This window comes from Zingiber officinale, chromosome 11B, assembly GCF_018446385.1.
Source record: "Zingiber officinale cultivar Zhangliang chromosome 11B, Zo_v1.1, whole genome shotgun sequence".
NCBI lineage: Eukaryota > Viridiplantae > Streptophyta > Magnoliopsida > Zingiberales > Zingiberaceae > Zingiber > Zingiber officinale.
Genome location: NC_056007.1, coordinates 82,594,265 through 82,613,569, shown reverse-complemented (window position 1 = coordinate 82,613,569; position 19,305 = coordinate 82,594,265). Strand labels below are relative to the sequence as shown.

The following is a 19,305-nucleotide window of genomic DNA, read 5'->3' as shown; positions in this document are numbered from 1 at the left end:
CCCTAGTTTCTGATCTCTAATGTTCTGGGTGCTTGTCTGAGTGTGCGCAAAGCCTAAGTACCGCCATTTTCATCACCATTATCCTTCATCAGCTCCACATGGGGGTCTGCCTTTCCAGTGCCCGTACGCTAGGTGTGTCCAAGTCGTCTCTCCATCAACACCGACGCCATCTCAGCTGGCCTTCGTTTAACTCAGATTCTGGGCAGGATAAATTTGGTGTCGTCTGTGGGAATTTCCTTCACCTGTTCTGGAACGTGACGATGGAGGATACCGGAAGAATCAACGTCACCATGATAGCAGGAGAGTACGAACTGTTCAAGGAGGCCAAGAGGCGAGCGGCTTCTGAAAAAACACCACTGCTTCACACACACACAAGATGCCAGCAATTTCCAAGGATCAGACCTGCGTCTCAGATAGGGGATCTAAGAGAAAACAACCTAAGGATTTCCCTCAAGCCTTCTATCATGAGCCCTGCCCGAACTATTATAACAAGGGCCCAGACTGTTATAATAAGAAAGAGCAACCGCAGGCCTCCATGGCCGAGAGTTCCTGCCCCGAGATTCGAAGAAGTGGAAAGTCATAGTCCTCTGGGAAGAGCCGAAGAAGATGCTCGAAGAGCAGGTGCCCTTCTTGTTAGGATCTCTTCGTACGGCTAGAGAGGGGGGGTGTGAATAGCCGCCCCAAATCGATCGCGTTTCTTCCTACAATTCGTTAGTGCAACGGAAATACAACGTAGAAAGAAAACAGAAGAAGAAATCAAACCTCAACACGCAGCGATGTAACGAGGTTCGGAGATGATACTCCTACTCCTCGGCGTGTCCGTAAGGTGGACGAGCCCTATCAATCCGTCGGTGGATGAGTCCCCGGAGAACCGGCTAATATCAACTCCTTGTGGGTGGAGAAACCTCGCCACAAACGTTTGCAACAGCAAACAAAGAGTACAAGTACAAAGAATAAGCAAGAAATACAGTAAGAATACACAAGCACTCTACCAATCTTGCTTTCTCGTCGACTGGAGTCCGGATGAAGCAGCAGCTTCAAAAACCCTAACAGCAGCAGCTGTTCCAGTCGGGGAAGCTCACGCGAAGCTTGCGAGGAAGGAACTCAACAGAGCTCAACACCAGAACAGCAGCTCTGTAGCTGAAGAGAAGAGGAAGAAGTTCTCGCGCAGCAGCAGCTCTCGACCCCTTTATACCTGCGAAGAAGACAGCGAAGAAACTAGCCGTTGCGTCGAGAAGAGAACCCTGATCGGTCTACGGACCGATCAGGACCTCCTGATCGGTCCCGGACCGATCGGTTAGTCTGAAACCTTCGTGCGTACTACGATCGATGCGTGGACCGATCGGGCTCTGTTGGATCGGTCCGCCGATCCCAAGCTGTCTTCGCGACATCGTCTCCGATCGGTCCCGGACCGATCGGGACATAACTGATCGGTGCGTGGACCGATCGGCTGCCTCTTTCGCCTCTGTTAAACTGGCGATCGGTCACGGGCCGATCGATGCCAGCGAAGTTCTGATGTCGATCGGTCACGGACCGATCGAGCAAACAAATATCCTGGATCGATGCGGTGACCGATCCGAGCTTGTTTTGCCCAAACCAAGTTCCAAGACTTTCAAACCAATATCCGGTCAACCTTGACCTATTGGTACTTCATCCCAAGCATCCGGTCACTCCCTTGACTGCTAGAACTCCACCAAGTGTCCGGTCAATCCCTTTGACCTACTTGGACTTTCCAACAGAAGTCCGATCATCACTGATCCATCTGGATTTTCCTTGCGGCTTCACTCACGGGACTTTCACCGCTTCACTCACGGGATTTCCACCGCCTAACATCGGTTAGGACTTTCTCCTTGGCTTCACTCACGGGACTTTCCCAGCCTAACATCCAGTTAGGACTTTCCCTTGGCTTCACTCACGGGACTTTCCCGTGCCAAGTCTCCATACTTGGACTTTTCCATGCAAGTCTCCATACTTGGACTTTTCGATGCCAGTCTCCATACTTGGACTTTTGCGTGCCAAGCTCCCTTAGACTTTTTCAGTGCCAAGTCTCCATACTTGGACTTTTCGAGTGCCAAGCTCCCTGCTTGGACTTTTCCGTCAAGTCTCCATACTTGGACTTTTCCCGAATCAGGTCAACCGGTCAACCACGACCTACGGTTGCACCAATAATCTCCCAAACATCTATTCTTGTCCCACATCAAGAATAGAACTCTCTCACAAGTGTCAAACATCAACATGCAACACAACTAGGTCAACCTTGACCTAAGGTTGCACCGACAATCTTCCCAAGTCAAACATCAAAATACAACTCGAGTCACGTCAACTCGAGTCGGGTCAACCAGGTCAACCTTGACCTAAGGTTGCACCAACAATCTCCCCTTTTGATGTTTGACAAAACCATAATCAAGTTAGGTTAAACCGATAACCTCTTAACTCTCCAATGTTCTTCCTTGAACATTCTTTCCAAACTCCAATATTCTCCCTTGAACGTTTCTCCCCAAACTTAGGTTAACCCGATAACCTAACTTGGGTTCCCCAATAATTCTCCCCTTTTGACACATCAAAAGAATTCCAATATTCTTCCTTGAACATTCCTTGACATTCTTCCCTAGCTTAGGTTAACCTGATAACCTAACTTGGGTTCCCAATAATTCTCATGACTACTCTCCCTTTTGACACACATCAAAAGGAAAAGGAGGGTATCAAGGTCAAGAGTTTCTTCTAATGAAAGTCTCATACCTTTCATTTGAAACTCTTAATTTCCCCTTGATACTAAACTCAACAATCAACTTAGTGATAATCCCATATCACTAATCCTTAAAAGTCTTTTGGAGTAAAAACTCCCCCTAAAAGTCAACTCCCCCTTGACAATTAGGTAAAACTTCCCCTAAAGGTCAACTCCCCCTTGACCATTGCACCAACAATGTCTTGGCGAGTTTCAAACCTTTAGAAATCCACAAAACCCAACTTCCAGCTGAAATTTCAGATCAACACACGCACTGATCGGTCCCCAGACCGATCAGAATCCCCCTGGATCGGTCCCCAGACCGATCCACGCTTCACTGATCGCACTGGATCGTCACTGATCGGTCACCAGACCGATCAGAACTTCCCTGGATCGGTCCGGTGACCGATCCACACTCTGAAATCAGAGATTTCTGATTTCCCTTCCCGGAAATTCAGAAACTCCTAAAAAACTCCAGAAAATTCGAAAAAAATGTGAAATTTTGAGGATACATTCCTCATAACATATACTATCATGGAAAAATAGTTTTCTATGAGAATAACTTCCATTTTCAAATCTTGATACAAAATTCAAAAACTTTGAAATAGTTCAAAGTTAAGTCAACTTTGTATCACAATGTTCAATGATGAATGCTATCACTAGGAAAGCTTCATCAAGGTTTTTCAAAACAATTTTGAAATGATTTCAAACCCTTTAATTTGGGACCACAATCTTAGGGCTATCTGTACATGACTTGTACACAAGCTTTCCCTATGATCCTCCTTTTCTTGAATTAGGCTCATCTAGGTACAAAAACTATGCACCTTGATCCTAACTCATGATCCTAATATCTCACACACATCTAAGGTGTATCAAACCACATTCAAGTCAATTTGATGTGAGATATGGGTTAAGGTCAACTTAGGCTAAGTTCTCATGCATTTTCTAAACTACACTTTGATCTCAATACCAAAATGTGTTTTTATCCTTAAATCAATTTCATTGATTCTTAATGCAAGAGATGATGACATGGCATAAATTAATAACATAAATGAAAACATGTGCCAATGTCATGATGTCATGGCATAAAGTTTGAAACGAAACTAACACATGACATATAGATAACCTAAGCATTATCATGACATTTCAAATGATAATAAAATAAGTATGATGTCATGGCATGGCATATGGCAACCAATCATGGGAAGTTAGCACAAATAAAATACCTAAATTCCCTATCTAAGTATCCTTAGCCTTAGCTAACTTAGAATCTAACCCTAGATTGCCCATATATCCCTTAGAGAAAACCAAAATCCCAATTATGGTATTTCTCTAGGTTTTCTTAAATTATGCCAAATAAGATTGAAATCGATATTTTTCAAATATGGCACAATTTACGCTTTAAGGAGTAAATAATAATCCTTTTTCATTTTCAAAGGTTATCAAAACCTTGAAAATGCTCCTTGAGTGTCAATTTCCTCAAAGTTGGGTTAACTACCCTTCTTATTGGAGTTGACACTCTCTAACCCATCTATGGGGTAGAGAAAATGCTCCTAGGAACCCAATACCTACTTGAGCTCATTGGGTTCACTAAATATTCACTAGGGATAACTTCCCTAGCAACCCTCCTAATGACCCTCTTAGGCTTTAAAGCCTTGGCCATTTGGGACTCATCAAGATCAACTCTAGGGGTGACTCCCCTTGTGACCTTGGTGTTGGTCTTCCTAGCCCTAGGTTTTGTTCCATAATCGAATGGAACATCATGATATGTGGGCTTGACCATTTGGGACTTAGGTTTGTGACTCAAACCTTTCTTGTCCTTGGACTTTTGACCCTTAGGCCCTAGAGTTGACTTCTCTAAATTTTTAAGGGCCTTTTCTAGGGTATCAAGCCTTGACCTCAAGACTTGATTCTCCTTTTCTAATACCTCAATTTTTGATTTATCACTCTTCCTTGAGGTATTCCTAGGCATATGTCTAGTTGATTTAGGGTTTCTACCTAGGTTTTCCTTAACCTTAGAAGTGTTAATCCTAGGGTTAGCATTCCTAGTAGTATCCCTATCTAGGCTAACATGTTTAGCTCCTAAGCACATGTATTGGTTCCTAAAGTTAACATGCTTATCATTATTAACAATTGCAACAAAACTACTAGCATGAGTTTTATTAGAATTGCAATAATGAACCTTAGAGGTTACCTTAGGGTTTGCCTTAGCTCCCCCTATCGATGTGCATCCCTTGTCCTTGTGAGGTTTCCTCCTCTTCGGACATTGGCTCCTATAGTGTCCCCGTTGCTTGCATTGAAAGCACACCATGTGCTTCTTGCCTTTGCGTGTTGGGATTCCGGCTTCCTTGACCTTTGGTGCCGGTGGAGTCTTCCTAACTCTCTTTGGACATTTGCTCTTGTAATGTCCACACTCCCTACACTCAAAGCATATTATATGTAACTTATTTGAAATTGAGATGCTTGAGTTACCTAGGTTTGGGGATGGGTGTGAGCTTTCTTCTTCAACCCTTCCGGAGGTGGAAACTTCTTCTTCTTGCTCCGAACTTGAACAAGAGGAACTCTCCTCCTCTTCTTCCTTGGATATTGAGTAGCCCTCAACTTCCAATTCGCTCCCTCCATGATGTGAGCTACTTGGCTCACTAGGCTCCTCTTCATGTCTTGAGGTGGAGCTCTCCTCATGGTACTTGGCCAAGTTGTTCCACAACTCCTTGGCATTGTTGTATCCTATCTTACACAAAATGTTAGTAGGCAATGAAAATTCAATTATTCTCGTTACCTCTTCGTTGATTTCGGATTTGTGAATTTGTTCTCTTGTCCACTCCTTCTTCTCAAGTGGTTTTCCTTCTTCATCCACCGGAGGAGTAAAACCTTCTTGTACACAAAACCAATTCATTATGTTAGTCATAAGAAAATACTTCATCCTTACCTTCCAATACGCGAAGTCGCCGCATTCGTAGAAAGGTGGAATGGTGACATCTTCTCCATAGAGATCCATTCTCTAGCTTTGCTCCCACGGGTGTTGATCCGTCGAAGAGCGGCCTGACTCTGATACCACTTGTTAGGATCTCTTCGTACGGCTAGAGAGGGGGGGGGTGTGAATAGCCGCCCCAAATCGATCGCGTTTCTTCCTACAATTCGTTAGTGCAACGGAAATACAACGTAGAAAGAAAACAGAAGAAGAAATCAAACCTCAACACGCAGCGATGTAACGAGGTTCGGAGATGATACTCCTACTCCTCGGCGTGTCCGTAAGGTGGACGAGCCCTATCAATCCGTCGGTGGATGAGTCCCCGGAGAACCGGCTAATATCAACTCCTTGTGGGTGGAGAAACCTCGCCACAAACGTTTGCAACAGCAAACAAAGAGTACAAGTACAAAGAATAAGCAAGAAATACAGTAAGAATACACAAGCACTCTACCAATCTTGCTTTCTCGTCGACTGGAGTCCGGATGAGCGGCGACTTCAAAAACCCTAACGGCAGTTGTTCGATCGAGGAAGCTCACGAAGCTGCGAGGAAGGAACTCAACGAGCTCAACACGAGCAGCGACTCATGGCTGAAGAAGAGGAAGAAGTTCTCGCGCAGCAGCCCTCGACCCCTTTATACTGCGAAGAAGATAGCGAAGAAACTAGCGTTGCAACGGCTAGAACCCCGATCGGTCTACGGACCGATCAGGCCTGTCTTGATCGGTCCCGGACCGATCGGTTAGTCTGTAACCTTACGTGCGTACTACGTCGATGCGTGGACCGATCGGGCTCTGTTGGATCGGTCCACGGCCGATCCCAGCTGTCTTCCGCGACATCGTCTCTGATCGGTCCCAGGACCGATCGGGACATCTGATCGATGCGTGGACCGATCGGCTGCTTCTTTCGCCTCATTGGCGATCGGTCACCGGATCGATGGCAACAGAGTTTATTCGATGTCGATCGGTCACCGGCCGTCGAGCAAACAGTATCCGGATCGATCGGTGACCGATCGAGCTTGTTTTGCCCAAACCAAGTTCCAAGACTTTCAAACCAATATCCGGTCAACCTTGACCTATTGGTACTTCATCCCAAGCATCCGGTCACTCCCTTGACTGCTAGAACTCCTGCCAAGTGTCCGGTCAATCCTTTGACCTACTTGGACTTTCACTCAGGAAGTCCGATCATCCCCGATCCATCTGGATTTTCCTTGCCCGGCTTCACTCACGGGACTTTCACCTGCCTCACTCAGGATTTCCACACGCCTAACATCCAGTTAGGACTTTCTCCTTGGCTTCACTCACGGGACTTTCCCACCGCCTAACATCCAGTTAGGACTTTCCCATGCCTTACTCACTGGGACTTTTCCCGTGCAAGTCTCCATACTTGGACTTTTCCATGCAAGTCTCCATACTTGGACTTTTCCAAGTCTCCATACTTGGACTTTTCGCGTGCCAAGCTCCCTGCTTAGACTTTTCCGTGCCAAGTCTCCATACTTGGACTTTTCCAGTGCCAAGCTCCCTACTTGGACTTTTCCGTGCCAAGTCTCCATACTTGGACTTTTCCCGAATCAGGTCAACCAGGTCAACCCTGACCTACGGTTGCACCAATAATCTCCCAAACATCTATTCTTGTCCCACATCAAGAATAGAACTCTCTCACGAGTGTCAAACATCAACATGCAACACAACTAGGTCAACCTTGACCTAAGGTTGCACCGACAATCTTCCCAAGTCAAACATCAAAATACAACTCAAGTCACGTCAACTCGAGTCGGGTCAACCAGGTCAACCTTGACCTAAGGTTGCACCAACACTTCTCTCTAAAGGTACTCGAGGAAAAGCTACAGAAGGGGTACAAGTCCCCAGCTATTAGAGAATATGATGGTAGCAAGGATCTAGAGCATCATCTCCGAAAATTTCAAAATACTGCGTTCCTGCACCAATACAGTGACATTATCAAGTGTCGAGTGTTCTTAAACACTCTGTCCGGCTCGGCATAAAATTGATTCGATGAATTGTCAAACTGGTCCATCACCTGCTTTCAAGACTTCAAGTCCGTTTTCCTGCATCATTTCATCAGTAGCAAGAAGTATCAGAAGATAGACCACTGTCTCTTTGCCCTCAAGCAAGGGTCTACGGAACCCTTGAGAAGTTATATCAAACGCTTCAACCAGGTAGCTCAGGACGCCCCGTCCGCTACATCAAAGATATTGATGAGTACCTTCTCCCACGGTCTGATGGAGGGGGAGTTCTTCCAGGCTCTCATCCAGGAGCCAGTAAAGAATTTTGATGAGATGCTGGGAAAGGCAGCCAACTACATCAATGTAGAAGAAGCCCAAGTGGCTCGGCGGAAAGCAAACAAGGCACCTGCTCCTGCCAATAAATTGGAGAAAAGGCCGCCCCAACCTCCAGCTCGACCCTTTCCCTGCTCCAAGGATGCCCGACCAGGATTTTCGCCTGGTCAGGATTCCAGGGTGGTGCAACGGGTAGAAGCTATCCAAGCCCCCAAACTCGGTGAGTGGCGGCCCTGTTATTGCATCTACCACAGGTCTCACACCCATTCCACTGGAGAGTGTGTCCAGTTCGCCCGAATTTCTCGTAGGGTGGTTGAACTAGGCCTGCCCTCGCCTGAGATTGTGCCTCAGCTTCAAAAGATGCTAGCCAACTCACTTGCTGCCATAGGGCAATCAGGTAAACCCTCGTTCGATAATACAGGTCAGAGAACTCAGTAGTCAAGTCGGGGCAAGGAGCTGATGGAATCCCCTGAGGAGGAGAACAGGGGAAATGTTGCTATTCGGGAGATCAGCATGATCTCCGGAGGGCCCACGGATGGAGATTCCTCTAAGGCTCAGAAATCTCATGAATGTCGCTTGGAGATACATGCGATAGGATTTAGTCGAGGACAAGCTGCAGGGCCCGTAATCAGCTTCGGGCCACAAGACCTGGAGGGATTGGAGCTCCCTCATGATGATGCCCTCATAATTAAGGTTGTCATCGCCAACAACTACGTGGCCAGAGTTTTCATGAGCACCGGAAGCTCTGTCAATGTGCTGTTCAAGAATGCATTCGAAGGCATGCAAATCGACGCTAGTGAGCTCCAACTCACGGCTAATTCCCTATACAGGTTCACTGGTAATGAGGTGCGACCAATGAGCCAAATTAAGCTAGCCATATCTTTGGGTAGCGAACCATTGGTGAGGACCTAGAGGAGTACTTTCATCATAGTGGACTCTCCATCCTCCTACAACGTTATCCTAGTAAGACCCGCACTGCACGAGTTTCGAGCGGTCGTCTCCACCTTCCATCAAAAGATGAAATTTCATATGGGTGACCAGGTCGGGGAAGTCAAGGACGAGCAACTGGTCTCCCGTAGGTGCTACGTCAACATGATGAAAGCGGAGGCTTGTAAACCTCAAAGAACCCAGGATGGAAGAATCCATGTCATCCAAGAGGAACCTCTGCCTATAGCAAAGGAATCCATCCGTTGAGAGGAGGTTCAGCTCTATCCAGAGCGTCCGGAGAGCATCACCCACATATCAGGCGATCTATCGATCGAGATCAAAACAGATTTGGTCAAATGTCTGACACGCAATAGGGGCGTCTTCACCAACCCCCCGAGGAGCTACCGGGAGTCAAGCCCGAGGTAGCTGAGCACAAGCTACACCTCTTGCCTGATTCTCGGTCGGTCAAGTAGAAGAAGCGGAACTTCTCAACTGAACAAAATAAAATCATCCGAGCTGAAGTTGATCAACTCTTGAAAGCAGGACACATTAGAGAGGTCCAATTTCCGCCCTGGCTCTCTAACGTAGTCCTGGTGTCCAAACCTAACAATAAGTGGAGGGTCTGCATCGACTTCCGAGACCTCACTACAAAAAAATAAACCTTTAGAAGCGGTTTTAAGGCACCTATAGCAACGATTTTCACCCGCTGCTAACTCTATTGCACCGGTTCAAAATCGATGCGAATGTTGGCGACGCTAAAACCAACTGAAGCGGTAAAGCTGACCGGTGGTTCATGATTAAGAGCCGATTCTAATGGATACCTATAGAAGTGGTTTTTGACCGATCCTGATGGATACCTATAGAAGCGGTTTATAACCGATCCTGATGGATACCTATAGAAGCGGTCTTGACCGATCCTGATAGATACCTATAGAGGCGGTTAATGACCGATCATGATGAATACCTATAGAAGCGGTTAATGACTGCTCCTGATGGATACCTATAGAAGCCGTTATTAACCGATCCTGATGGATACCTATAGATGCAAATGAACACCCTTCAGAGGCGGTCATGACCGTCTATAGAATTTTCCATTCTAAAAAACTGCCCTTTTGAAGCGGTTATAACCGGTTCTAAAGGTCTAGTTATAGGAACGGTTAAAACCGCTGCTATCATTGAATTACCAATTTTATAAAAAAAAAATCTTATTTTTTATTGTACCTATAGAATTCCAAATCACATGCTCAAATTAAATCAATTGACAATATTCATATTTCATTTCACAAATCTAATTTATTTCCATAACACATAAATATAAATTTGATTACCAAATCAACACATAGAATTTGTATTTCATTTCAAAATATTCATAACATATAACATTTAACTCCACACTATAACACAAACATAATATTTTCTTCAATCTCCAAAATATATACAACTTTCAATAACAAGTTTTCTTCACCAAAAAAACATCAAAAGACATGTGCTCCAAACAACAAAAGGCATGCGCTCCAAACGACAAAAGACAAGTGCTTCAAGCGACAAAAAGCATTTGTGACAACCTTCAATAGCAACCTTCAATAGAACCACCAAATTATATTATAAACAACATGCAAATACAAAAACAGTGATAATTGTAACAATATAGATAGCTGATTGAGAAAAAAAAGTCATTGGTTAGAATCCAATAAACAATTACAGCTCAAACATGTGGAAACTCATACGAAAATATAGAACTTAAATTACTTATGAAGGGTTCACTTGGAAGTGAATTAGGAGACTGGAATTAGGTTAGCAGTGTATATGAACATATGAGAGAGTTCGTGCTAGCTAGCTCTCAATCCTAGAGCTGCGAGTGGGGTCTTGGCACGCTTGGAAGTATGAACCGTGCACGCACCAGTAGCATTGATACAATAGCTTCTTGTGCCCTGATATTGACAACATGAATTGGGAGCTAGGAGGGAGCTAGGAGGAAGCTAAGAGGTTGATTAATTAATGATTCGTCCATCCATCCTTCCATAAATGCTCTACCGTATGGGTTGTGCCACATGGGAGCTCCCCAGCCTCCTCATGGAGCATGAAACAAACTGTAGCTATATATATATATGTGATGTTAATGCAAGATCAGAATGTGCGTGGTTGGTGTTGGGTCACCCTTACAAGTTACAACACATGCTTCAAGCTAGCAGCAACATTTAAGTGGTGCAGATAAGAACAATAATTTTGTGGAGGGGGAATGGCCCTGAAGATAAAAGGTTGGCTGATCATGCCGCTCATGGGGGACCTCTCTCAAGGTGGCATTATTGAAAAGTAAGATTCAGAGGAACAAGCATGTAAGAATAGTATAAAAAAACTCATATGCCTAGAATTATGAATTAACTTTATTTTAAACATAAATTTTAAAAAAAAAATAAAGTAAAAAATACTCTAATAAGAACATTTGTAATTAAAAATCAACCTCTCTAATTATTATCTGATTCTGGTGATCGAGAGGATCTACACCTATCTTCTTCCATGGTGGATGAAACTTATTGTTGCATAATATTTACAAACATAGCTGTCATCTATAAAAATAAATAAATTTGCTATTAATGTTCTTAACTATACAAATAATTTTAAATAATTATTTTTTTAATGAGAAATATTATTACTTGTGCCGGTAATAATTCGGGTCCACGAGAGCCCCCAACACTTCCCGATATCATACTTAACATTACTCGTGCAAAATTTTGGAGCTGATCATTTTCTTGCATTTGTTTTTTCATCTGCTCTATTTCCGTTTGTCGTTGTGCTTCTCACAACTCCGTATCTTAAATTGTCTCTCTCATTTCCTTAAATTTGTCTGTCAAATCTGAATTAGAGTGATAATCTTGCCAATACATTGAGCTGCGTTTACATTGCTCTGGGAACACTTGGCTAGGCAGCGCACCAGCTCCTAAACATCGTACCCGACCAGAATGCTCAGGTCCAAAAACCTCACTATATAAAGAATATAATTAAAGTCGAACCATATTTAACAACTTTTACAAAAATGAAATAAAATTATAAGCAAATTGTTACCGAAATGCCTCCTCATGGACTTCTAGTGGTTGTGTTCCTTCAGGTTTATCTTGGAGGAGATGATCTACAACCTCTTTAAGTAAATTCTAACAAGAAAATAAATTGTTAATATAATAAAAAAATATTTAAAAGTTAACTTAAAAAGTAAAAAATTATTACCTCAATTCGTATTGCCTCATCATCAACAGCGGCACCTCCTTTCTTTCTACTTCTCCGACTCAGTTGTTGTATTTCAATACGACTTGATTTTCTACCATTCTCCTGAGACTAACAAGATAAGAAATCCATATTTAACACCAAATATTAATAGAATAAATTATTCTATATGTGCAACAACTTATATTGCTAATTTACACATTCCATCAAAAGCTAACTAATACATTGCTTGTAATCAATATTTAGAATCTCATAAAACCTTGGAACTTCAAGGATAAGAGCATTAAAGTATAAAACAATAAATGAACAGTGAGAAACTAACTATAAGAAAGAAAATAAATAATTTTGATTCTTACAAATTTATATTCCAATGACGGAATATTAGTACGTCCCTGTGCATGAGTCCCTTTCTTTTTGTTTGCATTTTCTCTATTGATTTTTGAGATTTTCTGGCACAAAAATTTATAATGAAATTATAACATTTATAAACATATGTCAAAAATAATTCATACTAGTTATACCTCAGTATACTTCCAATAGTTACATAAAACTTCCCAAGTTTGAGGTGTCAATCCATGAGGAATGGGCTGTATTGCAACAAGCTCTTCTAGTGGAGTATTTGAATCATAAGATGTAGCTTTCACTTCAGTCCTCCACCGTCTCCATGCGGCCCCCATCATTTGCATTATAACTCTTCTATGGTGATTGGGGATATAGAAACATGCCAATAAACACAAAATGAAATGTGTTCATGCTTTAAATTTAAAATTGAAGCTAAACACTTGTACACTTACGGTAACAAGTTTCCATGCATCATTCAAGCGATTTGTCGGCATTTTTCTCCAATCTAAAAAGTGTAGGGGCAACACAAGTCCATTCCGTGCAATAGTCCCAATAAAATTTGCAAGCGTCGGTTGTAGATCACCGTAAGGTTGTCCCCTTTCATTGAATTCAACTACGAGCACATGATCGAGATGTAATGCATGAATTTCTCTCATGATAGTCTTGCCACGTTTTCTTTGCTGACTTTGGGATGAAGACATGACCTCATTTTCAACTGAAAAAAAGCAATTTGCACTTAGTGTTGCAAAAAAAATTTACTGTTCATATCCAAAAATATTTTTCACTTTGCTCATTAACCTCCTCATTTTGTATCTCTAATGGTGAATGGGATGTTGTGTATTGTGATTCATTTTCATCATCAACTCCTCTGTTACTTGATTCTTCTCTCCTAGATCGTCTTTGGTTATTTTGGATTAGCTTTCGCATTCTTTTATTTGCCATTTTCAAAAGTTACCTACATAACACAATATAGAAATATGAATGAACTTTGAAGTGTACAACGAGAACTACATTCATAATTTTATTTGTGAACACAATAACATGAAAAATTCGTAAGTAGTAATAGTTCAAAAAGCCTGTCACATACAGTAAGCTACAGACACTTGGAAGCATTGATCAATAACATGACATATTTGAATGAACTAGAAGTAGTCATGAACTAGAAGTAGAGATATAAATTGATGATCGTGATGGAGGGATATGACTAATGCAGCCAACCCAAGTTGCTGGAAAAATCATAATGATGGTGATGAAACACGTTAATTTCATCACGAAAGATTTAGACAATATGGGTTAATTTCTATGCTGCATTTGACTAAAATCAAGCAATTGGTTATTTAGAAAGCTGCTGAAGATGACAATGAGTTACTAATTTCATCACAAACCATACGAATTACTAGTTTCATCACAAAAAAAAACATAAAGGTAATAGGGGTTAGCTTATAGAATGCCATCCTTCTGCTGCATAATTAAAAAAAAAAAACCAGTTGTATGGTCTCTCTAAGATGCAATAGTTAAACCTATACAAAGAAGACTTATTCATTTTCAAGAGAAAGACAAAGGATTCAAGTACAGATTCCATATCTGATCAAACATAAAGGTTAAAAACAAAAAAGTTACTGAACATCTGTCATCACGATATAAACATGGAAAATTGGTTATTCAAAACAAGTGCATAGAATTAGCATAATCGAGTGTTTGAAATCAGTATAAATATAGCCATAGTTGGTATTTACTAATTGAAAAAAAATACCCAAATTTAAAAATATAAATGATTCATGCATCAGATGTGACACACAGAATTGTGCAATATGTTGGTTATAAGACAAAGCATTAGTTAGAGTTGGTTTTTTCTCCTTCAACTTTTCCTGAAATGAAAAATGTAAATGTATGATTATTAGAATGGCAATTTGAGACATAATTTAAGTAGGAATTAGAGAGCCTATGTAAAAACAATCTTAAACCAATAAACATGACAGCTAACATAAATTTGCATTCCAAATATACAAGCCAACATTTATTTTGTGTCTACTTGAGAGGAAGGGAGCCCAGATGATAGAAGGGAGGAAAGAAAGCAACCAAATCCCTTGTCTGCTTCAGTAGAAGCCAAAAGGAGCTTTTTTTCCTTTGTCAAATTAAAAATCCAAGATTACATAATTGTTCCTCTGTTTCTTTTCTATTGTTCAAATAACAATTAATACATTACCCTTTCTGCTTCAAATCCTTAGTTTCTAAGCATCTTCAAGATCTAAAGCATGCACAGTTATCTCATCAAAGTAAGATCACAATAATAAAACCATCTAAATGCAGGACTGAGAATGGGAGGAACAGGTCATCCAGAATAGAAAAAAGTAACAATAGGTTTACTTATATGCATCAGGAAATCATAGGTTCTTGTAAGACACATGAAGCAAGACCTAAAAACCCTAACAGCAGATAGGAGTAGGAAATAGGTCAAATCCTCTGTAGAAGGCTTCCAAAATCAATAAGAAACAAAATAAATAAAAACTTGAAAACAGTGACGGAAGGAATTGGGGACGATAGCTAGGTCAAATAGTGTACATTGAAGGAGGAGGAGGTTATGCTAGCTGCGTACCTGGGAGGAGACGATCGTTCTCCTGGCTGTGTAACTGGAAGGAGGTGGAGGTCGAAGGCTGGAAGGAGGCAGAGGTCGGAGGCTGGTCGTCAGCGATGGGATGAATCTGACAGCGATCGACGACACATCAGCAAGCGACGAACATTTTGGCAGAATCAGAAATCGCGGGAGTAAGAAGAGGGGGAGGGAGATATAGCAGGAACGTGTAGGGCAATTTTGGGTGTTATTTGAGTGAGGAAAATTAATATAAAGTTCTATTTTTATTTTATTAAAATTAATATTTTATTTAATTAATATTTTAAATAAAATTAAACAAAAATAATAACAATTAAAATGGTTAATCAATTTTAGGTTAAAACTTGATGTAGTATGATAACATAATCTTCTTGGCACTATTTTTTTCTTTTTAAATAAAAATGTAATAATAACACTAATAATGTCTAATAACAAATAAATTGATAAAAATATGAATTATCATGAAAATAAAATTTATAATTATCATTTTTTTATAAAATTAAACAAAAAGAATAATAATAATAAAAAAAATAGGGAATGTAAATAATTAAGGATACTATCGCATGTAATTAAAAAAATAATCCAGACTTATTTCCTATGATTGTAATATGAATTGTAACGAGGTTAGATTTGATATAATGTAACACATTTTCAATAACTAACGACAATCCAAATTAAGAAGACAAGTAAAAAAGATTTATCCTTGTGCCCTGCTTATATTGTAAACAAAAAAAATAATGTAAACTAAGCGACATTTTAACGAAACCTCCATGAAAATTCCAAATGCGATAATCTTGTAAGATACCATTTATCATCATATGTTCGTGTACTGTCTCACGATCATGACTCAATGAGTTTATGCATTTGCAACAAGGACATGGTCTCGTAACATCTGGAGCCGCATCACCAAATGCATAACGTAAAAAATATAGGATTCCCACCCGATACTCAAGACTGCCATGTGGCGCAGCCATCCATTGCTTCTGCATAATTTGATGTTGTTCAATCATTTATAAAAGTTAACACATTGAAGCAAGATTTATCAAAATTAAAGAAACTTCGTAGATAAAATTTCAAAAAATTCAAAAAACACATATATAAATACAATTCCTAAATATAAAAATGAAGCTTAACATCATAGACACGCTGTAAGCAAACTATAATAATAAACTTGAAAAATAATAGGGATAACTTGTAGAAAAAAGACGAATTAAATTAAGGGATTCATTGAAAAAATTTACAAATCTACCGGCCAACAAAAATTAAACCATAATCGATTATAATTTTTATCACCATTAACATATAAAAACATTATCACCGTACAAAAACTAAACTAAGAAATTACCTCAAGAAACAAAATCAAAGGCGATTTATGATGTGGATGTCGAAGGATGATGTTAGGGTGCAATTAATCTGATGTGTCTCTAGAATAGAGAGGATCGTTGGAACATAGATGGTCGATAGAAAAGAGAAGCTCGCTAGAACAAAGAGGGTCGTCGAAATAGAAAGGTTTGCTGGAATTATGAAAATAATATGAGATGCGAGCATGTTTTTTTTATTAATCTCCTATGTACCCTTTAGAAGCGGTCGTATGTAACCTTTAGAAGCGGTTCTAAACCGCTTCTAAAAGTAATTTATAGGAACGGTTCTAATAACCGGTTCTATATGTGTCCAATAGCAACGGTTTACCAACCGCTTTAAAAAAAACTCAATTGAAGCGGTTTTAAGAACGGTTAAACTTGACCGATTCTATTGAGTCTGTTTTTACAACCGCTTTATCAACCGCTGCTAATATTGCGGTCCTAATGTCCAGTTTTTTTGTAGTGCCTCAACCGAGCCAGCCCTAAGGACTGCTACCCATTACCAAGGTTCGACCAGATGGTGGACTCCACCTCGGGTTGTGAGAGGATCTGCATACTTGATGTCTATCAAGGATACCACCAGATCCCTCTCGCTCAAGAAGATCAGGAGAAGGTTAGCTTCATCACAGTCGATGATACTTTCTATTATACAGTTATACCATTCGATCTACGCAATGCAGGAGCTATTTATCAACGGATGATGGACAAGATCTTCCAGAAGCAGATTAGGCGAAACGTTGAAGTTTATGTAGATGACATTCTCATTAAGTTTACTACAGCAACAAGCCTTATAGCCAATGTGGAGGAAACTTGTGATACCCTGCGGCAGTATGACTTAAAGTTAAACCCACTGAAGTGCTTGTTCGGAGTTCAAAGGGCAAAATTCCTGGGGTACCTCATTACTGAGCGCGGAATCGAAGCTAACCCAGAGAAGGTTCAGGCCCTTCGAGACATGTAGACGCCCAGGAATTTGAAAGAAGTACAGAAGCTGGTGGACAGGATTACAACACTCTCTCGGTTCATATTCCGATCTGTAAATCGGGCGCTCCCTTTCTTCTGGGTACTCATAAGGGCTGCTAAGTTTCAGTGGGATGAAGAGTACAACAAAGCTTTTGAGGAACTGAAGCAACATCTAAAGACCTTGTCTTTGTTGTTTAAACCTATTGTTGGAGAACCGCTCTGGGTATATCTGTCAGCTACCCTTGAGACCATGGAGACAGTGTTGGTAAAAAAGTAGGATGATGTACATCGGTAAGTGTACTTCAGCCACTTATTAAAAGGGTCCGAGTCCCGATATACGACCCTGGAGAAGTTAGTTTATGGATTGGTACTCATGGCTCGCCGCTTAAGACCTTACTTCTGGGTGTTGGTGCAATCGACCTCCAAGGTTTTAATGTTAGACAAATATATTTAAGTATGCTTAAGTATGGAGTTTGATCTAGGGAAGTCCTAGTTGTAGGCTAGGCAAGGGAAGTCCTAGTTGTAGGCTAGAGAAATCTCGGTAGATCGTGGAAGTCAGATGGATATGTCTAGAGGACCTGATCCCTGGGTAGCTAAATACTGAGGCAAGAGAAATCTCAGTAGATCGTGGAAGCCAGGTGGATAGGTCTGGAGGACCTGATCCTTGGGTAGCCGAATACTGAGGCAAGGGAAATCTCAGTAGATCAAGGAAGCCAGGTGGATAGGTTTGAAGGACCTGATCCCTGGGTAGCCGAATACTGAGTCTTGGTGAGTGAAGCTAAGTGGTGAAAAACCTAGGGGGAGATAACCTTAGGTAACGAGAAGTCTTGGAGGAGTGAACTCCAAGCAAGGTCACGGTTGACCGGACCAACGGATCTCGGTAAATCTAGGTTTAGGTTTACCATTGTATTCTGCATTATTATTGCAGTTGGCTAATATAGTATTGCAGGAAAGGTCTTAGTGGATCAGGCGATCAGACATTGAGCAGGCAAAGTCCAAACATGTCTGGAGGACCATGTTTGGCAGGTAAGTTGAGGTAAACAACTAGAGGAGCGACAGTGAGGTCGGGTTCCTGAAAGGAACAACCTAAGGTCGCTGATCCAATTGAAGAAACTGGGAAGGTTTTCAAGTTGAGATTAAGACAGTTCTACTGTTTAATATTACTCATACATTATATATTACTGTGCTAACCTATGTGTTGCAGGGATACTTTGTTTAACTCTGTGTTGCAGGTTCGGCCGGATCAGTCGACCGAATGTAGGGATCGGTCGACCGAACCAGGATGACTCAGCACAGGTCAGTTTAATCAGCAACGATCAAAAGAAGAAGGAAGCTGCACTGATCGGTCGATCGAATCAGAGGATCAGTCGACCGAACGATCAATATTAAAGGTGCAGTGAATGCAAATCACGGCAAATCTCGACGAACAAGGAAGGAGTCTGTTCGATCGACCGAACAAAGGGATCGATCGACCGAACCCTTAATGATCAATTAATGCCGAAGATCGAATCGGCATCAGATCTCAGCTAGGAAGGAAGGAAGCTGGTTCGGTCGATCGAACCCGGGATCGGTCGATCGAACATTGACGATCTTATAAAAAGTAGCTCAAGGTCTGAGGCTAAAATATATACTTTCTGATCATCTCAAAGCTCTCCTCTGCGCAAGCTGCTCATGCTACAAGTCTTTCTACAACTCTTCAAGCTACTCCGTCCGGAAGTACCGACCGAGCTTCAATTTCTACATTTGTCAGTATATCATTTTTTAGCTTACATTATATTCTTTCATTAGTAAGATAGTAGATTGTTACTATCTTGCTTATCTGTACACACTGCTTCTTTTCGAGGTTTTCAAAAAGAAGGGTTATAGTGGATTGCCCATCAGTGTGGCGAAGGATCGCGA

At 41.3% G+C, this 19,305-nt stretch overlaps 1 protein-coding gene across 4 annotated transcripts; it reads right to left on the bottom strand.

Moving 5' to 3' along the window:
* Positions 1 to 10,306: 10,306 nt before the first annotated feature.
* LOC122033486 lies at positions 10,307 to 15,276 on the bottom strand. Of its 4 annotated transcripts, none has more exons than XM_042592522.1 (8): positions 15,071 to 15,276; positions 13,273 to 13,429; positions 12,927 to 13,189; positions 12,654 to 12,828; positions 12,489 to 12,581; positions 12,136 to 12,243; positions 11,977 to 12,062; positions 10,307 to 10,491 (listed from the first exon to the last, which is right to left on the bottom strand). In XM_042592522.1, the coding sequence occupies exons 3-8, from the start codon at positions 12,947 to 12,949 to the stop codon at positions 10,389 to 10,391; spliced, it is 588 nt and encodes a 195-aa protein (XP_042448456.1). In that variant the 5' UTR covers positions 12,950 to 13,189; positions 13,273 to 13,429; positions 15,071 to 15,276; the 3' UTR covers positions 10,307 to 10,388. The 4 variants fall into 4 exon arrangements, with proteins under 4 accessions (XP_042448456.1, XP_042448454.1, XP_042448455.1 ...); XM_042592520.1 differs by lacking the exon at positions 10,307 to 10,491 and adding an exon at positions 10,512 to 11,895; XM_042592521.1 differs by lacking the exon at positions 10,307 to 10,491 and adding an exon at positions 10,512 to 11,895 and having other exon boundaries at positions 12,654 to 12,825.
* Positions 15,277 to 19,305: the final 4,029 nt, after the last annotated feature.